We start from the raw sequence: 19,967 nt of genomic DNA on the forward strand, positions 1-19,967 counted from the left end.
TAAAATATACGCATAAAGTACGGTTCCTTAGTCATTCATCATCATCCATCCATCCATCAGCCTGTGTGCGTCCACTGTTGGACATAGGCCTTTCCAGGAGCGCGCCACCAAACACGGTCCTCCGCCTTCCTCATCCACCCGCTCCCCGCTACCTTCTTCAGGTCTTCGTCCAGCGGGCTGGAGGTCGTCCTAGTCATTCATGCTGGTAAAAACTCGCTTTTCATGTTCAGGCCATTTTTTTCAAACCTAGTATGTTTTTGTAGGAGAATCAGAGAAACTCAAATTCTTACAAGATTTCATGCCAGCTGTTTATACACGTTTGGTGAAAAAACCCTACCTATTGTTACAACCGAATATGGTAAATTGCTGTACCATTTTGAATGACGTTGTGAGACACGCAGTGAGGCAAAACAGGAAGGAGGAGGTTTTGGAACTGGTTGATTTGGTAAGTCGAGAATTCCTCTACTTATCTATATATAAAACAAGTATAAATTAAAAATTTATAACACCCCCGACAAGTAAAGGTTACTATAGTAACTAGAAAAGAGCTGATAACTTTCAAACGGCTGTACCGATTTTCTTGGATTATAGCTAAGAACACTCTCGAACAAGCCACCTTTCAAACAAAAAAAAAAACTAAATTAAAATCGGTTCATTAGTTTAGGAGCTACGATGCCACAGACAGATACACAGATACACACGTCAAACTTATAACACCCCTCTTTTTGGGTCAGGGGTTAAAAAAGGAAAAGGTGACTGACTGACTGATCTATCAACGCACAGCTCAAACTACTGGACGGATCGGGCTGTGGAATGCCGATAGCTATTATTCCGTAGGCATCCGCTAAGAAATTTTTGAAAATTCAACCCTCTAAGAGGGCAAAATAGGGGGTTGAAATTTCACTTTCTTTCTTCTCCCTGGGCTGGTTTCCGCACTTAAACGTTTCCGTCCGTTGTGCGTGTGTTGCCCCTCCCCGCCGAAGTCTTCACTCCAGCCATCCAAGCTCGCTCCAGAAGCCGAGTAGGCCGCCCAGGTTGCCGAGGGCTTCTGAAGTGAGGTTGGAGATCCCAAATGGAGTTCTCGTTGTTTTACCACGCCCGTGCACTGTAGGAGCACTTGCGTCGGTATTTCATCGGTCTCCATACAGGCCCTGCACAGAAGACTAACAGTGACTCTATAACGAAAAGGTGTTTTGTTTAGTGTTCTACAGACAGACAGATGGACAGACAGATAACGGAGTGATTCTATAAGGGCTTCATGAAGTGAGGTTGGGGATCCCAAATGGCGCTCTCGTTGTTCTGCCACGCCCATGCAATAGCCGCGGGCATAGGCTAGTCTTGATATAAATCAAATATTCAATCAATCAGCCTGTTTGCGTCCACTGCTGGACATAGGCCTTCCCGAGAGCGCGCCACCTCACACGATCCTCCGTCTTCCTTATCCACCCACTTCTCGATATCCTCTTAAGGTCGTCAGTCCATCGGGTCTGAGGTCGTCCCACACTGCGCTGATACTCTAGAATCAAAATCAAATATTATTTTTCAGGTATGGCCGAACTATGAGCCACTGTCTACAATGAACCAAAAACACTCACTTCTACTGGATCTGTCTTCAATAACTCCGAATCTTCCTCCACACGCCAATGTCATGCGATGGTTGATGAAGACTGTCTGTTGTGAGGACACTAAGCTTGCACACAAGATTAGATTGTTTGGGATACTACCAGCTGCCGACGAATATAGGTACATTACTACTTTGACTGTACTTTTTAACCCCCGACCCAAAAAGAGGGGTGTTTTAAGTTTGACGTGTGTATCTGTGTGTCTGTGTATCTGTGTATCTGTCTGTGGCATCGTAGCGCCTAAACGAATTAACCGATTTTAATTTACTTTTTTTGTTTGAAAGGTGGCTTGATCGAGAGTGTTCTTAGCTATAATCCAAAAAAATTGGTTCAGCCGTTTAAAAGTTATCAGCTATTTTCTAGTTTTCTTGTAGAAAAGAAGGTTAGATAACCCTTAGGTTCATAATATTCAAGTGTCAATTGACAAATGTCAAGCTGTCAAGATGGACGTTGCCTAGATATACATAATTATTTATTTGAAAATGATTTGTCGGGGGTGTTGAAAATTTTTAATTTACACTTGTATAGTTCGCATCGGCAAAATTCACACTCCCGCACAGCCCTTGCGCATACCCTGATTGCCATCTCAACCTGTCGCGGACTATACATCGTTGGCATCCATACTAATATTATAAATGTGAAAGTGTGTCTGTCTGTCTGTCTGCCTTTTCACGGCCCAACAGTTTAACTGATTCTGACGAAATTTGGTACAGAGTTAGCTTATATCCCGGGGACAGACATAGGCTACTTTTTATCCTGGAAAATCAAGGAGTTCCCAAGGGATTCCCAAAAACCCATCCGCTTAACCGATTTGTATGAAATTTGGTACCAAGGTAGCTTGCGTCCCTGTAATTGATATTGGCAACTTTTTATCCCGAAAAATCAAAAACGTTCCACGGGATCTTAAAAAACCTAAATCCACGCGGACGAAGTCGCGGGCGTCCTCTACAGGCACACACAATGTACATGGGAACATAAAAGACACGTGTACATACACGCACGCACTCTTTTAACTATACGCAAAAACACACGCACACGCATATGCACATACTCTACCTCGTAACCGTCTAGAGTGTAGACACTCTCTTATGATTTATCATTGTTATTGTTTTTTGTTCTCAGAGCCGCATATAAAGTCCTATGTCCACACTTGCCATCACGACTGAGCGAGTTATACGCACTGTCATCGTGTTGCTTCCAAGCCGTGCTCGATTGTCTCGCCGACAGTCGCGACACTGACTGCGACAATCGCGTCGCAGAAAAACGCGTCATTCTTCTCGACATCGTCATTACTCTCGCTGCGAGTGAGTATATTATACTAGTGGACTCGTCCCAATTTCACTTGAATATTTTTTTTTAAATTCCGTGAGGGGGTGAGATTTCCAATACCTTGAAACACGTGTCTCTTCTTTGCTAACCGAAAGCCGAAATACCAATTTTCGTGGTTATAATCTGAAAAATGACGTCTTTCATACTAACTTTCATCCCTTATTTGACTGCCTTTTCAGGGTCAATTCAATTATTATCGTTATTGCGAATTTGGATTTGTTTACAGATCTTAATACTATTGTTAGGTTTTTGCCAAATTCTACCTTACGGCATGCAACAATACAATAACACAGTCGAATTTATTATAATCTTTTCTTAGGCAAGAGCACTTTCGACATAAAAGAAATGTACTGTCACAAGTTTCTGATCCCAGCTTAGGCTATGCCTTAATCAATCAAAGCAAAAAATAATTGCCAACAGGCGACAATACGAAAGGATGGTGGGACGACGCGATAGACGCTTGTATGTCTTCAATAGCGGCGAGTGCAGACGCGCGACTGTCGCGTGTTTGTAGTGCAGTGTACGCAAGATGCTTCGAGGGTAGGAGTCTCGGAGTGTGCACACGCCTTATGCTGCCCTTACTGAGGTAATATTGCGAATAGAAGAATAAGACGATGTGACACACGCGTGTATGTCTCCAATAGCGGCGAGCACAGACACGCGACTGTCGCGTGTTTGTAGCGCGGTGAACGCACGATGTTTCGAGGGCAGGAGTCTAGGTGTGCACTCGCCTTATACTGCCCTTACTGAGGTAATATTGCGACAACAGAAGTATAAGACGATGCGACAGACGCGTGTATGTCTGCAATAGCGGTTGTGCAGACATACGACTGTTGCGTGTTTGTGAAAACCCGCAAATAATCCTACTAATATTATAAACGCTAAAGTTTGTATGTATTTATGAATGTTTGTTACTCTTTCACGCAAAAACTACTGGACGGATTTGGCTACAATTTGGAATGGAGATAGATTATACCCTGGATTAACACAAAGGCTACTTTTTATCCCGAAAAATCAATGAGTTCCCACGGGATTTTTAAAAACCTATATCCACGGGAACGAAGTTGCGGGCATCAACTGGTTAACAATAAACTGAAATAAATCGGTATCGAAAAATAAGTACCTACGTGTAAAAAAATCGCTATACCCTAAATCAACTCTGCAAGACACCTAGAACCAGACTGACCCAAGGTACAAAATCCTATATAGGTTAAGTAATGCTATGAATCTATTTCTTGTAGTTAAAACAGACTTTATTGCCGTAGGTATTCAACCCCATCGTTCTGTGAAGAGTTCTTCTCGAAGGTTCTAGAAGAGTTATTGTCCATATTGAAGACGAAGCCGCGCGAGGCAACTGCACATTATAGCTACGAGAAATGCGTTCTCGATTACGTGCGAGCACTTTATGTACTGCAAGTTGTGTTCCAGAAGGTAAGAAATACGTTCTCTGCACCATATCTCTCAGCATTATCAGCGGTGGATGTCCACTGTTGGACATAGGCCTTTTTTATAATAAAATAGCGAGCAAACGAGCAGGCAGGTCACCTGATGTTAAGTGATTACCGTCGCCCATGAACAATTGCAGCACCAGAGATACCGTCGATGCTGGCTTTTCTGGACTAAAACTAAAAAGTGTTGTATCTTGTACAATGGTCCAAAAACCTTTGTGTGCGAGTCCGACTCGCACTTAGCCGGTTTTTTTAATGCCTGGGCGGTTTTTTATGAATGCAAAATTTCCAGGTGCCCAAAGAGCACATAGAGTCCCCGCGTTCTTTGCTGTACAGCAAGAAGGTAGGAGACACACGTGCGTACGCCGTGAGCACGGTTTGCAAGCTGTGCGTAACGTTGCGGGCCAGTGTGAAGTGTCCCCCGGCAGCAGATGAGAGTATGAAGGAAAGCTGTAGGTGAGACCAATGGTTTTATAGTATTAATAGCTGTTGCCCGCAACTTCGTCCGCGTGTATTTAGGTTTTTAAAGGTCCCGTGGGAACTGTTAGATTTTCCAGGATAAAATGCCTATATCAATTACAGGGACGCAAGCTACCTTGGTAACTTACATATAAATCGGTTAAGCGGATGGATTTTTAGGAATCCCGTGGGAACTCTTTGATTTTCCGGGATAAAAAGTAGCCTATATGCGTCCCCGGGATATAAGCTAACCCTGTAACCTTACATACAAATCGGTTAAGCGAATGGGTTTTTAAGAATCCCGTGGGAACTCTTTGATTTTCCGGGATAAAAAGTAGCCTATATGCGTCCCCGGGATATAAGCTAACCCTGTACCAAATTTCGTCAGAATCGGTTAAATTGTTAAGCCGTGAAAAGGTAGCAGACAGACAGATTTCGCGTTTATAATATTAAGTATGGATAATATTAGTAGGTATAGATAGTGTGATTGAGTTAAAAAATTATTACCGCTGAACATATCCATGAATTTTTTTCCGCTAACGTCCTGAACATAAAAAGTTAGGTTGTTTTTTCTATCAGCCGATGCTCCAAGCGGAAAACTTGCTAAGTTAAAACCGGAGTCAATGAATTTTTTACTTTAATTCAAGAACTTTTAGGTACATTTTACTGCTACTCAGCAGTCCTGTTGTAGATTATTCTCTTGTAGGTTGTTCAATTTTCAATATTCAATAGGTTCAATATTTTGGTTACTGTAAATTATCGGTCGGATTTTTTCATTACTCGGATTGTGTGACCTTGCTCTTTGCCAATTTTCATGATTCTAGGTGAACGGGAATTAGGTCTACCGAATTTCGATTTATTTGCGACTGTCAAGTGTCAATATATGCGCCAAAATTGCCGTATTTTTTCAAAATCAATGATAACAACAAGTAGCAAAAGTCAAAGTATATGAAAGTTAATTTTTTTTTATAGTTTCTTCGGAATATTATTGGAAATCGCGTCATGCATTGCCAGACAGTGTCGTGGCAACCCCCTGCCAAACGCCCTTAAAGTTTAAGGGAATAGAGTCTCAATAGCTCAACGCGAACGGTTGAAGAGCGGACTGAATTCCGAAAGGTCGACGATTCAAACCCCACCCATTGTGTTACGCTTAATTGGAGGGGAAAGGGGAGTATTAGTCATGATTAGCATGGCTAATAATGAATGAAGACATTCATCGCGATCTTCAAATGGACTTCGTGGACTCGGTTATTAGCAAACATGCTAAATCCCACGAACGCAGGCTCCATCAACATGTGAACGTCGAGGCTATCCAGCTCCTCGACAACACAGGCCTAAAGCGTAGACTTAAAAGGACTAAGCCTTTTGAGCTAGTGCAGTTACAGTGTTAGTGCAGTGTAAAGAACACAAGAAAGAACAAAGTGAAAATTTAGTGCTAGTGCAATATAATGAACACAAGAACAAAGTGTCATAAAATAATAACTAACGATAAACTAAGAAATATGTCAATGGACTGACTCTTAGATATAAGTACTTTTGGGGCATTTCACGTCAAGCGGACAACCAAAAAAAAGTGAGGTCGTGAATTTTGTTTATACTCTGGTCAGTTATACTTCTAGTAGACGTGGATATATACACACAATGTTTTTTTCGTATGATGCTTTATTGCTGAGTTATGAGCTTTTAAAAATTTACTACGAATGAAGTCCGTTATTTTTGGATGCTTATTATTTGTAACAATTCATTTGTAAATAAAACTAAAAAGCATTGTTTATTATAGTTAAAAAGTTGAAATTTTTATTTTTTTTATCGAATTCTAAATTTAAATTTTTTAACGTATAGTAAACCGGAAGTGAACATTTCAAATCGATATTTGAGTAACTTGGCCAAAATAAAAATAATTTTTTTTTACCGTGAATTAAAGCTTACATGTACTTATTCTTCACCAAAAAAAATTGTAACGTGATGTCTAATAGTTTAGGACTTAGTAGCCCAGTAATTTGGTCGTCAAAAAGGGGCTTATCTGGAAAGTTTTCAGAAAGTTATGCAAATTGGTGGTTTTATAGATTTCGATGTGCTCTTTCCGAATTTTTATTTTGCCACCTCGTACCTTTGCCGCTCGCGCCGCCATCTTGGAAAAATGGCGCCCAAAAACAGTTTTTTCACGATAACTTCTTTCCCACTCATTTTACGATAAAAATGGCTATGTAACAATTAAACTAGAGACAATTTCCTATAATTTGTGTAGTCACCTTTTTTTGTAGACTCAATAGTTTCAGCGTACGAGCGCCACAAAGCCCACTCCAACACTCGTTTTGGCTAAATAACTCATTTCCACCCCACCATGTGGTAGAGTGAGTGACGTGATTTTTTTTTATGGTATCTCCAGGAGCCGGTAGTCACCTTCAATTTAAGCTATCAGTTCGACCAGAGAATACTAACATTCTTCAGAATTCTGCTCGAGATAAGAGTAAATATACTGCATCGCAGTTTCGATCTCACGTGCATATGAGCCTTTATATTTTGGGTTTTAAACCCAAAAGATGCCCATGGGACCTTATTACTAAGCCTCCGCTGTCATCCGTTTGCCTATCCGTCTGTCCGTCTGTCTGTCAGCGTGCTGTATCTCATGAACCGTAATAGGTAGAAAGTTGAAATTTTCACAGAATGTGTATTTTTATTGCCGTTATAATAACAAATAATAAAAATTTCAAAATGGCCGTCATGAAAAAAAAATAAAAAAGAGCATTATTTCTTGTATTATGGTACGGAACCCTTCCTATGTGAGTTGGACTCGCACTTGACCGATTTTTCGGCATCTCGAGCATGTTTATAATGTGGTCGCAGTCAATACACAATATCGCAATTCGTGCATTAAAAATTTTACCTCGCACTACAAACTAAAAAAATAAAAAAATGGGTCAAGTGCAAGCCCAACTCGCACACGAAGAGTTCCGTACCATCAAACAAGAAATAACATTACTTTTTTGTTTTTTTTTCATGTCAGCCATTTTGAAATTTTTATTATTTATTGTTATAACGGCAATAGAAATACACATTTTGTGAAAATTTCAACTCTCTATCTATTACGGTTCACGAGATACAGCCCGCTGACAGACAAACGGACGGATAACAGCGAAGACTTAGTAATAAGGTCCCGTTGGCATCCTTTGGGTTCGAAACCCAAAAAAAGGTCCATATTCACATGAGATCGAAACTGCGATGCAGTATATTTACTCTTATCTCGAGCGGAATTCTGAAGAATGTTAGTATTCTCTGAACGAAGTGATGTCTTAAATTGAAGGTGACTACCGTCTCCTGGAGATACCGTAAAAAAAAATCACGCCACTCACTCTACCACATGGTGGTGTGGAAATGAGTTATTTAGCCAAAACGAGTGTTGGAGTGGGCTTTGTGGCGCTCGTACACTGAAACTATTGAGTCTACAAAAAAAGGTGACTACTCAAATTGTAGGAAATTGTCTCTAGTTTAATTGTTACATAGCAATTTGTGTCGTAAAATGAATGGGAAAGAAGTTATCGTGAAAAAACTGTTTTTGGGCGCCATTTTTCCAAGATGGCGGCGCGAGCGGCAAAGGTACGAGGTGGCAAAATAAAAATTCGGAAAGAGCACATCGAAATCTATAAAACCACCAATTTGCATAACTTTCTGAAAACTTTCCAGATAAGCCCCTTTTTGACGACCAAATTACTGGGCTACTAAGTCCTAAACTATTAGACATCACGTTACAATTTTTTTTGGTGAAGAATAAGTACATGTAAGCTTTAATTCACGGTAAAAAAAAATTATTTTTATTTTGGCCAAGTTACTCAAATATCGATTTGAAATGTTCACTTCCGGTTTACTATACGTTAAAAAATTTAAATTTAGAATTCGATAAAAAAAATAAAAATTTCAACTTTTTAACTATAATAAACAATGCTTTTTAGTTTTATTTACAAATGAATTGTTACAAATAATAAGCATCCAAAAATAACGGACTTCATTCTTAGTAAATTTTTAAAAGCTCATAACTCAGCAATAAAGCATCATACGAAAAAAACATTGTGTGTATATATCCACGTCTACTAGAAGTATAACTGACCAGAGTATAAACAAAATTCACGACCTCACTTTTTTTTGGTTGTCCGCTTGACGTGAAATGCCCCTTTTATAAGTTTAGGTTAACATATTAATATTACTTATTAGCTTTACTCGTAGGCTAGATTGTAATTCTAATAAAGTACTGCTGTCAGTACTTTATGGTTATATAAAAAAAAAAAAAAAGCATGGCTAAGTCTTAAAAAAAACAATATCAAGTAATTATTCTGTTGTTGTAGGTTGTTCTACTGTTCGAACTACAACTGCCTCGCCGCAGCGATTTGCTGTACGCAACTCAAGCCCGCAGTCTGCGCCACTGTCTTCCACAAAGATGTGTGGAATCATTTGATTGGGGACGAAGAAATTAAGCTACCTTTGAGGCCGCAGTGGGTAAGTAATCTTTATGTTTACCCGAGTGTTTGTTTTTTAAATTCAGATACAAATTAGCCCTTGACTGCAATCTCAGTAGTAAGTGATGATGCAGTCTAAGATGGAAAAGGGCTATCCTGGAAGGGGTATGGCAGTTTTAATTAAACCCTTTTGGTTTCTATACGGCGTCATCTTCTTCTTCTTTGTCGTGTCACTCTTGACAGAGCGGTCGTGGTCATCATGAAGCATCGTCTTTGAGGGCAGATGCCGCAAAGACGATACACGCCTCACGAGCATTCGCCACTTCTCCCTGCTGGCTGACAGCCTGGTACACTCGTGCAAGGGACCGCCCACAGCACATTAATTTGGTCGGTCCATCGCATGGGCGACCTTCCTCGCCCTCTGGTGCCCTCCACCTTGCCCTGCACGACAAGACGCTCTATGGAGTTACTCTCACGCCGGGAGACGTGTCCAAAGAATTTCAATATGCGACTCTGTACTAACGCTGAAAGCCGTTGTTTGATTCCGAGTTCTTGGAGTATAGAGACGTTGGTGCGAAATTCGGTCCATGAGACTCCTAGCATCCGCCTCCAGCACCACATCTCCAAAGCATCAATCTTCTTCTTTTCGATCAGTCGCAAAGTCCACGTCTCTGCAGCGTATACGGCATCATACCAGAACGTTAAATCGCTTGGCGGCACGGCTTTGCCGGTGGGGTGGTAACTAGTCACGGCTGAAGCCTCCCACTTGTGTGCCCAAGAACTTTTTGACCTGGTTCATCCTTCACTTTGTTACTATTGTACCGCAAGGCATCGTCAAGGTCTATACCCGTACGTAGTCGAAATTCTCTGGACAATTCTAGGTAGGTCCTCTACGTCTTGAAACTTAAAATTGTCTAGCAGCCCTAATTAAGTATCTTTGAAAATTTGTTGAAATAGCAATCGGGGTTGGAATGTCCCGCACACCCGCATATAACCAGACATATAAGAGACATATACTCGGAATACCCCCATGTTGTAATCAGTGGGAACACCGCCGATGGAAGTTGATTCCACAGTTTGCAAAAATACATTACGCTCTTCTATAGATACAATGTTATATTTATATCTATCTATCTATCTTTAGTATACTTTTCTAACTCAGATTCAACGCAGCACTCGCCAAGCCGTATCAATCGAAGTGACAGGGTCACTGCTGTCGCTGCGCACATCAGCGACGCTAACCACCGTGCGCACACCCGCGTTCCTGCGCACACTCTCAGAGAACCCCTTCCAGTACGACCTAGTGCAAGAGGACGAACAGGTGAGCAACTAGGCTATGTAACGTCACGACTAATCCAATATGGCGGACATCAGCGACGCTAACCATCGTGCGCACACCCACGTTCCTGCGCACACTCTCAGAGAACCTTTTCCAGTACGACTTCATGCAAGAAGACGAACAGGTGACAAGAAGACGAACAGGTGAGGTGGCTTTGAGTCGCCTTGTATATCATAAGCTGTATGACGTCATTAGGAATCCAATATGGTGGATATTACAAAATAGCGAAATAAAAATTAGGTATAACATAAATCCGTCGAGTTTTTAAAAATAAATAAAATCTTATTATGTAGGTATGTATCTAAAATATTTTTTATAATATAAATGTTTTATTGAAAATCTAGTATTTAGTAGAATAACAATGTAGTAGTTTTCGTATATTATTCGACTTTTTTTCTGATTTGAATAAGGTTTTTATGTTTATTTCCAGCCTCAAACCCAGGATCTACAGCTAATAGATAACTACCTTAATAAACACGAATGTGCTGGTACTTTGACGGCCTTACTCAGTAGAGTAAGTGCTCTCGAGCACGTGCAGTGGAGGGATGCTCTCATCGCCACCCTTGATGGCGATGCGAGAGGGAACGTCAAGTGGCTGCTGGCACAGGTATGATATTTTCACCGCCTTGCTCAGTAGAGTAAGTGTTCTCGAGAACGTGCAGTCGAGAGATGCTGTCGTTGCTGAGAGAATCCAGAAGGAACGTCAAATGGCTACTGGCACAGGTAGGTGATTAATCGCCTTACCCAGTAGAGTAAGTGCTTTCGAGAACGTGTAGTGGGGAGATCTTCTTGTCGCCGCTCTCGAGGGAGATGCGAGAGGGAACACTAAATGGCTACTAACACAGGTGATTAATTGTCTTACTGATTAGAGTAAGTGCTCTCGAGAACGTGCAATGAAGAGATGTTCTTGTTGCCGTTCTCACTTTTGGCTTTGTCGTAGTCGGGTAAAAAATAAATAAATCAAAGAGTTCCTAAAGGTTTTCAAAAACCTAAATTCTAAGGGAATTCTTAGGGATCATCTAGTAATACATGTTATGTTTCCAGGCTGTATGCAACAGTAAGGAGGACCTCAAACCGCACGCTAGTGCTCTACGCCCGGCGTTGCTCGCGGTCATCGTCAAAACAGCCAAAGACAAGAAATTGAACGGACTACATATTGATATTGTAAGTTATATTTATCAGTTTCAGGGTACTGTTTTTTTTTAATTCAGCTACAAGTTAGCCTTTGACTGCAATCTCACTTGGTAGTAAGTGATGATGCAGTCTAAGATGGAAGCGGGCTAACCTGGAAGGGGTATGGCAGTTTTCATTAAACCCATACTCATTGGTTTCTACATGGCATCGTACCGGAACGCTAAACGCACTTGACGGCACGGCTTTGCAGAGATTTAGAAATTGTGAAATTCCAAACCCCTGCTGGAAATCGAACCTGGGACCTCTCACTAATAAGACCACAGCTCTTACCTCAGCGCCAAGAAGGCCGTCAAATTTATCTAATCATCTTGTTACAGCTGGACACATTAATATTTTGGAATGAAGGCATACAACCATGTGCCGACCTGAACTCTACCATAGAGTGTATAATATCCACGGCCATAGACTATAGACTGAACAAGAACTTGTATTATATGATTTTGGAGAAATTGACCAAAATGCTGGACAGATGCGTTCAAGTTAATTGGAGTTGCTTCGATAGGTATTTGACAGGTATGTATTTGTACAAATAACTCCTATCATAAACAAATAGTGGACGTCCACTTCTGGACATAGGACGTCCACACGCCACAGTCTTAGCTCAACTTTAGTCAGAAGATACAAAACGCAAGAGAGTAAAAGAGATGGCGCTCTACAAATGTGACCCGAATGTCATAGTTTTAAGTTTTCACTTTAGATACGTTACGATTACATATGCATCTACTTCTTTTTACATACCCGGCTGGGTTTGTTGTGGGCTCTTCTCAGACCTGGGCGCGTTTGGAACCCTCGTAGCTACTTTGAGTAAATGATTTGAGTTTATTGGGTTTTTTTTTAAATGTTTTTAGATCTTAAATCAGACACCGCAACCTGCTGCATTGATATTCTAAAACGCTTAGCAAAATGCAACGTCTATATACCGGAGTTACTACCCGCTTTGACTGAAACTATTGAGAATAAGCGGTCAATGTCCGAACTGACTACGCTGTTCGCTCTCGCTTTGACCGCTGCTCGGGATAGAGGGGAGAATGATGGGGAGTGGCTTAGGAGGTAAGATTGCACTTTGTTTAATTGATTTTCTAAAACGCTTAGGAAAATGCAACGTCTATATACCGCAGCTACTATCCGCTTTGACCTAAACTATCCATACTAATATTATAAATGCGAAAGTGTGTCTGTTTGTCTGCTACATTTTCACGGCCCAACCGCTGGCACAATGAAAGGCACAGACTTGGGACACTTCCCGGGGAATGACATAGGCTACTTTTTATCCCGGAAAATCAAAGAGTTCCTACGGGATTTAAGAAACCGAAATCCACGCGGGCGAATCCGCGGGCATCCTCTAGTTAAGAATAAGCGGTCAATGTCCGAACTGCAATAGTGCGTAATGCGTAACAAAATCACGTTGATCCGTTGCTCAATTGTGACGTGATTTAACGACAAACGAACAAACCAATAAACCAACAAGCACTTTCGCATCACAGTACATACGAGTACATACACACATACATACATATACTGCTAAAATCATAACCCTTCCTTTTGGCTTGCCGTAGTCGGGCAAAGAGTTGAAGTATTGTCGAATTTCCTTCAGGTATAGAAGTGTCCTGGACAGGTTGCGTAGAAGCGATCACGCTGAGTACATCAAACTGTTGCACGCCGCGCAGAAGGTCTTTCCCGGATGCTGTGACGAGACTCATTTCCGGTGAATATTATTTTTCTTAATTTTAGGGTTCCGTACCTCAAAAGAAAAAACGGAACCCTTTTAGGATCACTTTGTTGTCTGTCTGTCCGTCCGTCCGTCGTGTCCGTCAAGAAAACCTATAGAGTACTTCCCGTTGACCTAGAATCATGAAATTTGACAGGTAGGTAGGTCTTATAGCACAAGTAAAGGAAAAATCCGAAAACCGTTTTGAGTTGTCATAACAAAAATAATAATCAAAATGTGTTCATGAACAAATAATAAAATTAATTAGTATTTTCAACTTTCAACGTAAGATTACTTAACTAAGATTATTTATTTTTACGGATTTATTTTCCTAAGAAATAATTTATTTTTGACATAGGCATCATCCCGATTGCTTTATTTTCGGCCTTAACAGTAATAACTGTATATAGGTATTATTTTTGTTATTGTTTTGGCTCAATTTTAGGTCTATAACGGATCTGACGCCCAAAATCACCGGCCGGCCCAAAGTGCAGTGTTTAGAGATCCTTTCCACGTATGTGGTAGACGCTAAACGCAACGAATATGTTACAACCATGTTCGATACTATAGGACTCCTCGATATTATTAACACAAAGGAAGCTTTAGTTTTGGTAAGATATTTGTACTGATGCTGATGTTATTCTCTAAACTAAAAGAGTGTCTTTTTATAGTAATATAGTGAGCAAACGAGCTGGCGGGTCACCTGATGTTAAGTGATTACCGCCGCCCATGAAAATTTACAGTGTGTAAATTAATTTAATGTGTTAAATTTACAGGGGTAAGTCTATAAAAGGGCTTTCCCCGTCCACCGAACTTGTTTACGCCAAAGCCAGTAAATACCGGTTCTTACCGGCCGCGCGCAGGTGTGTTCACGCAGGTGTTTCTCTGCAGGTGCAATTCTCAGAATTGCCCTGCCGCGAATTACCGCCGCCCAACAAGAAACAGTTGCGCGACGACCAAACGCGGTCCCACCAACCTACAGTGGTCGGTCGCCACAACAGCACCTGAGGAACCGCCGAAGCGTTACAGGCCTTTCAGGAATTTGTTGAATAACCCCACGTTGTAATTTTGTCTGCATCTTTTTTGTTAATAAAGGACGGAAAATTAATCGCACCGCTCTACTACCGTAGGAACCTACTTAGTTATGCGTTGTATTTTTAGGCTAAAAACGGCTTACATTTGATGGAAGAACACCTCAGAGGCTGTATAGTGTGTCACGTGGCTAGCAATTGTCAGCAATTACCGGCCAAAGTGAGAAGCGAGGCGTACGGTGTACTGGTCAAAGCTTTCGAATGTAAGTAGTTTATTGTTAGACTAAAAATGATCTGCACTCTGATAGAAGAACACCTCAGAGGCTGTATAGTGCGTCACGTGGCTAGCAATTGCCAGAAATTACTGGCCAAAGTGAGAAGCGAGGCGTACGGTGTACTGGTCAAAGCTTTCGAATGTAAGTAGTTTATTGTTAGACTAAAAATGATCTGCATCTGATGGAAGAATACCTCAGAGGCTGTATAGAGCGTCACGTGGCTAGCAATTATCAGAAATTACTGGCCAAAGTGAGAAGCGAGGCCTACGGTGTACTGGTCAAAGCTTTCGAATGTAAGTAGTTTATTGTTAGACTAAAAATGATCTGCACTCCGATGGAAGAACACCTCAGAGGCTGTATAGTGCGTCACGTGGCTAGCAATTGCCAGAAATTACTGGCCAAAGTGAGAAGCGAGGCGTACGGTGTACTGGTCAAAGCTTTCGAATGTAAGTAGTTTATTGTTAGACTAAAAATGATCTGCATCTGATGGAAGAATACCTCAGAGGCTGTATAGAGCGTCACGTGGCTAGCAATTATCAGAAATTACTGGCCAAAGTGAGAAGCGAGGCCTACGGTGTACTGGTCAAAGCTTTCGAATGTAAGTAGTTTATTGTTAGACTAAAAATGATCTGCACTCCGATGGAAGAACACCTCAGAGGCTGTATAGTGCGTCACGTGGCTAGCAATTGCCAGAAATTACTGGCCAAAGTGAGAAGCGAGGCGTACGGTGTACTGGTCAAAGCTTTCGAATGTAAGTAGTTTATTGTTAGACTAAAAATGATCTGCATCTGATGGAAGAATACCTCAGAGGCTGTATAGAGCGTCACGTGGCTAGCAATTATCAGAAATTACTGGCCAAAGTGAGAAGCGAGGCCTACGGTGTACTGGTCAAAGCTTTCGAATGTAAGTAGTTTATTGTTAGACTAAAAATGATCTGCACTCCGATGGAAGAACACCTCAGAGGCTGTATAGTGCGTCACGTGGCTAGCAATTGCCAGAAATTACTGGCCAAAGTGAGAAGCGAGGCCTACGGTGTACTGGTCAAAGCTTTCGAATGTAAGTAGTTTATTGTTAGACTAAAAATGATCTGCACTCCGATGGAAGAACACCTCAGAGGCTGTATAGTGCGTCACGTGGCTAGCAATTGCCAGAAATTACTGGCCAAAGTGAGAAGCGAGGCCTACCAGTGTACTGGTCAAAGAATTGATTTCCATCAGATAGAAAAACGTCTCAGAGGCTATATAGTGCGTCCCATAGAAGACTTTACCTTTAATATAAATACAAGGTGTAACCAGAACGCTAGCAAAAACGAAGACAGGTGATAGTACTGATAAGATAACATTAAAAATACTACGATTTTTTAAAATCCTGTGTTTTTTAATAGTTCACAATATATTGCTAATAAAACATCTGACTGACGCCGAGGTCAACGAACGTTCCATAAATGGGACACTCGAAGTCAATGCCGCGTCGTAGGTGGGGAATTGACCCGAGTTTTGCATGCGGGTTTGAAAAATACTCAATCACTTAGTAAATTAGTGAAGGTTATTGGCATTGGATTGTGTTAAGGTTTGTGTTAGTCTTTGCTAGGGTTCTGGTTACACCCTGTATATTGATTATTGATAGTTGTGGATTTTACTAATATTAAATTCTTTGTTTGTTTTAGTGCTCCTTTCCCCAAAAACTCACGAGCCAGCCGCAAAAAGGCGCGCCCGGGAATCGAACTCCCTACTACTATCGCCTAACGATACTTACACTGAAATCGTATGTACTGCAGTGGCACAGGGTTTGGTGGAAAGAGACAGCGATATATCCAAACACGTGAGAGAGGGAGTCGGTAGATGTCTGAGCACAGATTCTGGAGTTAGGTGAGTTGCCAATTTCATTCTCTTTAGCATTCGCAAGTCTTTTTAGGGTTCCGTACTCGAAGGGTGCCACCGGGCCCTATTACTAAGCCTCCGCTGTCAGTCCGTCCGTCTGTCTGTCAGCACCGGGCCCTATTACTAAGCCTCCGCTGTCAGTCCGTCCGTCTGTCTGTCAGCGGGCTGTATCTCGTGAACCGTAATAGATAGAGGAATCAAATTTTCAAAATGACCGCCATTAAAGCTAAAATGTTATTTCTTGTACGATTGTACGGAACCTTTTGCGTGCGAGTCCGACTCGCACTTGACCGATTTTTTAAATATAGACTAATTTATTTTCAGATTCTGCGAAAGTTTTCTATTAGCCATTGTTCTGCCATTGAAGAACACATCGAATTATCCAGAAAGTTCCAATTTAGCGGCCATGCTGGATTTGTTCTTCCGACGGATACGCGATCAAGAAAAGTTTCAAAACGCAAAGTTGAGGGATGAACCTATAGAGCCGAGGTAAATAAGATAATATCAGATAAAAAATTATTTGCAAGAAAGTTGGTACAAAAACCCTGGCCAAGTGCGAATCAGAATCGCGCACCGAGGTGCTCGGGTATTTTTCCGACATTTTGCACAATAAGTCAAAAACTATTATGCATAAAAATGAATAAAAATCTGTTTAAGAATATACAGGTAAAGCTATTTCATATATGATACCCCACTTGGTATAGTTATCTTACTTTGAAAATTGAAAATACATTATTTTTGTGGTGTAACCATACTGTTTTGTTCGTAGGCAAATCATATCGACTACGTCGTCAACTAAAATAATGACTCTGGGAACTCATCTACGAAACAAACAAGGTAGAAAATAAAACTTAATTTGCGAACATTAATTTTTTTTAACATAATAGTTTTTTTAATAAAATAAACTTTGCATCTAAATTAGAACTAAAAACAAATAAAAATGATTAAATTAAATTTGAAACTAAAATGAACTAAATTAAATCTCATTATCTTAAACTAACTTATTGTACATTAAGTTTTTTTTTTCAAGTTTTGATGAAGAGTTGTTTTAAATAAACAAATTTTCATGATAACTAGTTTATTGTGAAATTTTCATTCTTGTCTATTTTTCAGAATCGTCCACAGTCAGTTTGGATGTTCAAATGTCGCTGGATAATTTGCTGAAATCATTGTTACAATATTTAGAGGTGAGTGGTTATGTACAACTCACGCTTGACCAAAAATTGACTATGCCAAAATTGTTTTCACAAAAAAGACAAAGGTTCCTAAGACAGTTCCCCTGTGTCTCCTATAGTTTGGATTTCTCCTACTGTCCTAATTAAAAAAAAACACTGTATAGTATAGTATATTATAAAATATAACACATAAAAACACTGTATATAGTATAGTACGCCTTTGCATATAATTGTTTTTAGTTTACAGTTTCTTGTTTTGTCTTGGTTTTTTTTCTTGTTTTGTGTGCAATTAAGTCTTCTATCTATTTATTTTTTATAACAGAAAAACCCATCAGCAGCCACATCCATCATTGTGCAATTAATAAAGACTTATAAAACCAAACGTCCCGGGTTCGATTTTGACTCCACAATGAGCGGAAATGTGTCAAAATGTCTGACCATACTATGTTCCATGACACCATGGATTTTGGAGATGGCCAGAGAAATTGATATATGGGATTCTTCGAAGTAAGTTTTGTTATCATAAACCTGTATAATCGTATTTGATGAAATGATAGACATTCTGTTATACTCAGTCCACGGAGAGAAGTTAGTATAGGGCTCTCTCTGTTGCGTAATGCCATACAAATGATAAAGAAAAAAAGTCAAAATATTCAAAGCTCTTTGATAGTATAATGTCTTGTAGCTCAAGTAAAGGGAAAAATCTAAAAACCATAAATTAGATACGTATCCATACTTAATATTGTAAATGCGAAAGTGTGTCTGTCTGTCTGCTACCTTTTCACGGCCCAACAGTTTAACCGATTCTGACGAAAATTGGTACAGGGTTAGCTTATATCCCGGGGACATAGGCTACTTTTTATCACGGAAAATCAAAGAATTCCCACGGGATTCCTAAAAACCCATCCGCTTAACCGATTCGTACGAAATTTGGTACCGAGGTAGCTTGCGTCCCTGTAATTGACATAGGCAACTTTTTATCCCGGAAAATCAAGCAGTTTCCACGGGATCTTTAAAAACTTAAATCCACGCGAACGAAGTCGCGGGTATCAGCTAGTATCAAATAAAAATTTGTGATCACAAACTTATGTTTGCAATGGGATATAATATTTTAAGCAACCAAATAATGAATTTCCAAGGTACAGAACCCTCGGTGTGCGAATCCGGCTCGCGCTTTGCCGGTTTTTTACTAAAGTTCATGTTTTTTTTTCAGTTTAGACCAAATCATAGACAACTTAGTGCAGAATACCAAAAATACGGAAGGGGAAGGTATATGCAAAGTTTTGCTCGAAGATTATAGGATACGTTGTTACGGACCTGAACTGTTTTTGATGGGTAATGGGTAAGTATCTAAGCAAAAGGTGACTGACTGACTGACTAACTGATCTATCAACGCACAGCTCAAACTAATGTGCGGATCGGGCTGAAAGACATGCTAATAGCTGTTGTGACGTAGACATCTGCTAAGAAAGGAGGATTTTTGAAAATTCAACCCCTAAGGGGATAAAATAAGGCTTTCATATTTGTGTAGTAAAAATTTGTTAGTCTTCCCAAGAAACAATCGATTAAAAATCAAAAAATGTTGTTGTTCGATTAATTTGATTGTTTTTTAAACTTTATTCACTATGCACTTGGAGAGCACGTTCTAGAACGAATAAATCGAAAATCTAAATCAATTGCGAAAAACTGCATTCGATTTTCGATACATTCGTCCCAGACCCGCGTGTTTAGTAACAATTGAACGATCGAAAATAATCGATTATTTTTCGATTGTTCAATTATTATCCGATTGTTTTTGAAAGGAATCGGAAAAATAGCAGTAGATTAACTTTAAACTCAACTCAAAAGCACATTTAAAAGTTTATTTGAATAAAAAATATTTGTTTTCCTAAAGTGTGCACAATTATTGCAGAATACCTGACAGCGACGTAGATATGTCTGAAGCGAGCCCAATATTTTCCTTGGAAGGTACGTTAAGTTATATAATTTTAGCTGATTCATAGACATATAAGAAACTTTCCACGTGAAATATTTAAAAGTAAACAAAAATTACCGC

At 40.2% G+C, this 19,967-nt stretch overlaps 1 protein-coding gene across 1 annotated transcript in view; it reads left to right on the forward strand.

Annotated features, from left to right (window-relative positions):
* Window positions 1-19,967, forward strand: part of LOC123878815 — a 53,191-nt gene that overhangs the window by 20,011 nt on the left and 13,213 nt on the right. Inside the window, exons 21-42 of the mRNA XM_045926146.1 lie at window positions 264-445; window positions 1,547-1,743; window positions 2,745-2,926; window positions 3,372-3,537; window positions 4,217-4,382; window positions 4,692-4,855; window positions 9,199-9,349; window positions 10,472-10,630; window positions 11,079-11,255; window positions 11,693-11,812; window positions 12,160-12,355; window positions 12,691-12,892; window positions 13,437-13,547; window positions 13,996-14,161; window positions 14,712-14,844; window positions 16,523-16,724; window positions 17,061-17,225; window positions 17,506-17,573; window positions 17,850-17,923; window positions 18,234-18,418; window positions 19,125-19,253; window positions 19,824-19,879. Of these exons, the coding sequence (XP_045782102.1) occupies window positions 264-445; window positions 1,547-1,743; window positions 2,745-2,926; window positions 3,372-3,537; window positions 4,217-4,382; window positions 4,692-4,855; window positions 9,199-9,349; window positions 10,472-10,630; window positions 11,079-11,255; window positions 11,693-11,812; window positions 12,160-12,355; window positions 12,691-12,892; window positions 13,437-13,547; window positions 13,996-14,161; window positions 14,712-14,844; window positions 16,523-16,724; window positions 17,061-17,225; window positions 17,506-17,573; window positions 17,850-17,923; window positions 18,234-18,418; window positions 19,125-19,253; window positions 19,824-19,879 (3,351 nt within the window). The remainder of the gene's footprint in view (window positions 1-263; window positions 446-1,546; window positions 1,744-2,744; window positions 2,927-3,371; window positions 3,538-4,216; window positions 4,383-4,691; window positions 4,856-9,198; window positions 9,350-10,471; window positions 10,631-11,078; window positions 11,256-11,692; window positions 11,813-12,159; window positions 12,356-12,690; window positions 12,893-13,436; window positions 13,548-13,995; window positions 14,162-14,711; window positions 14,845-16,522; window positions 16,725-17,060; window positions 17,226-17,505; window positions 17,574-17,849; window positions 17,924-18,233; window positions 18,419-19,124; window positions 19,254-19,823; window positions 19,880-19,967) is intronic.

Source organism: Maniola jurtina, chromosome 26 (assembly GCF_905333055.1).
Source record: "Maniola jurtina chromosome 26, ilManJurt1.1, whole genome shotgun sequence".
Classification (NCBI taxonomy): Eukaryota; Metazoa; Arthropoda; class Insecta; order Lepidoptera; family Nymphalidae; genus Maniola; species Maniola jurtina.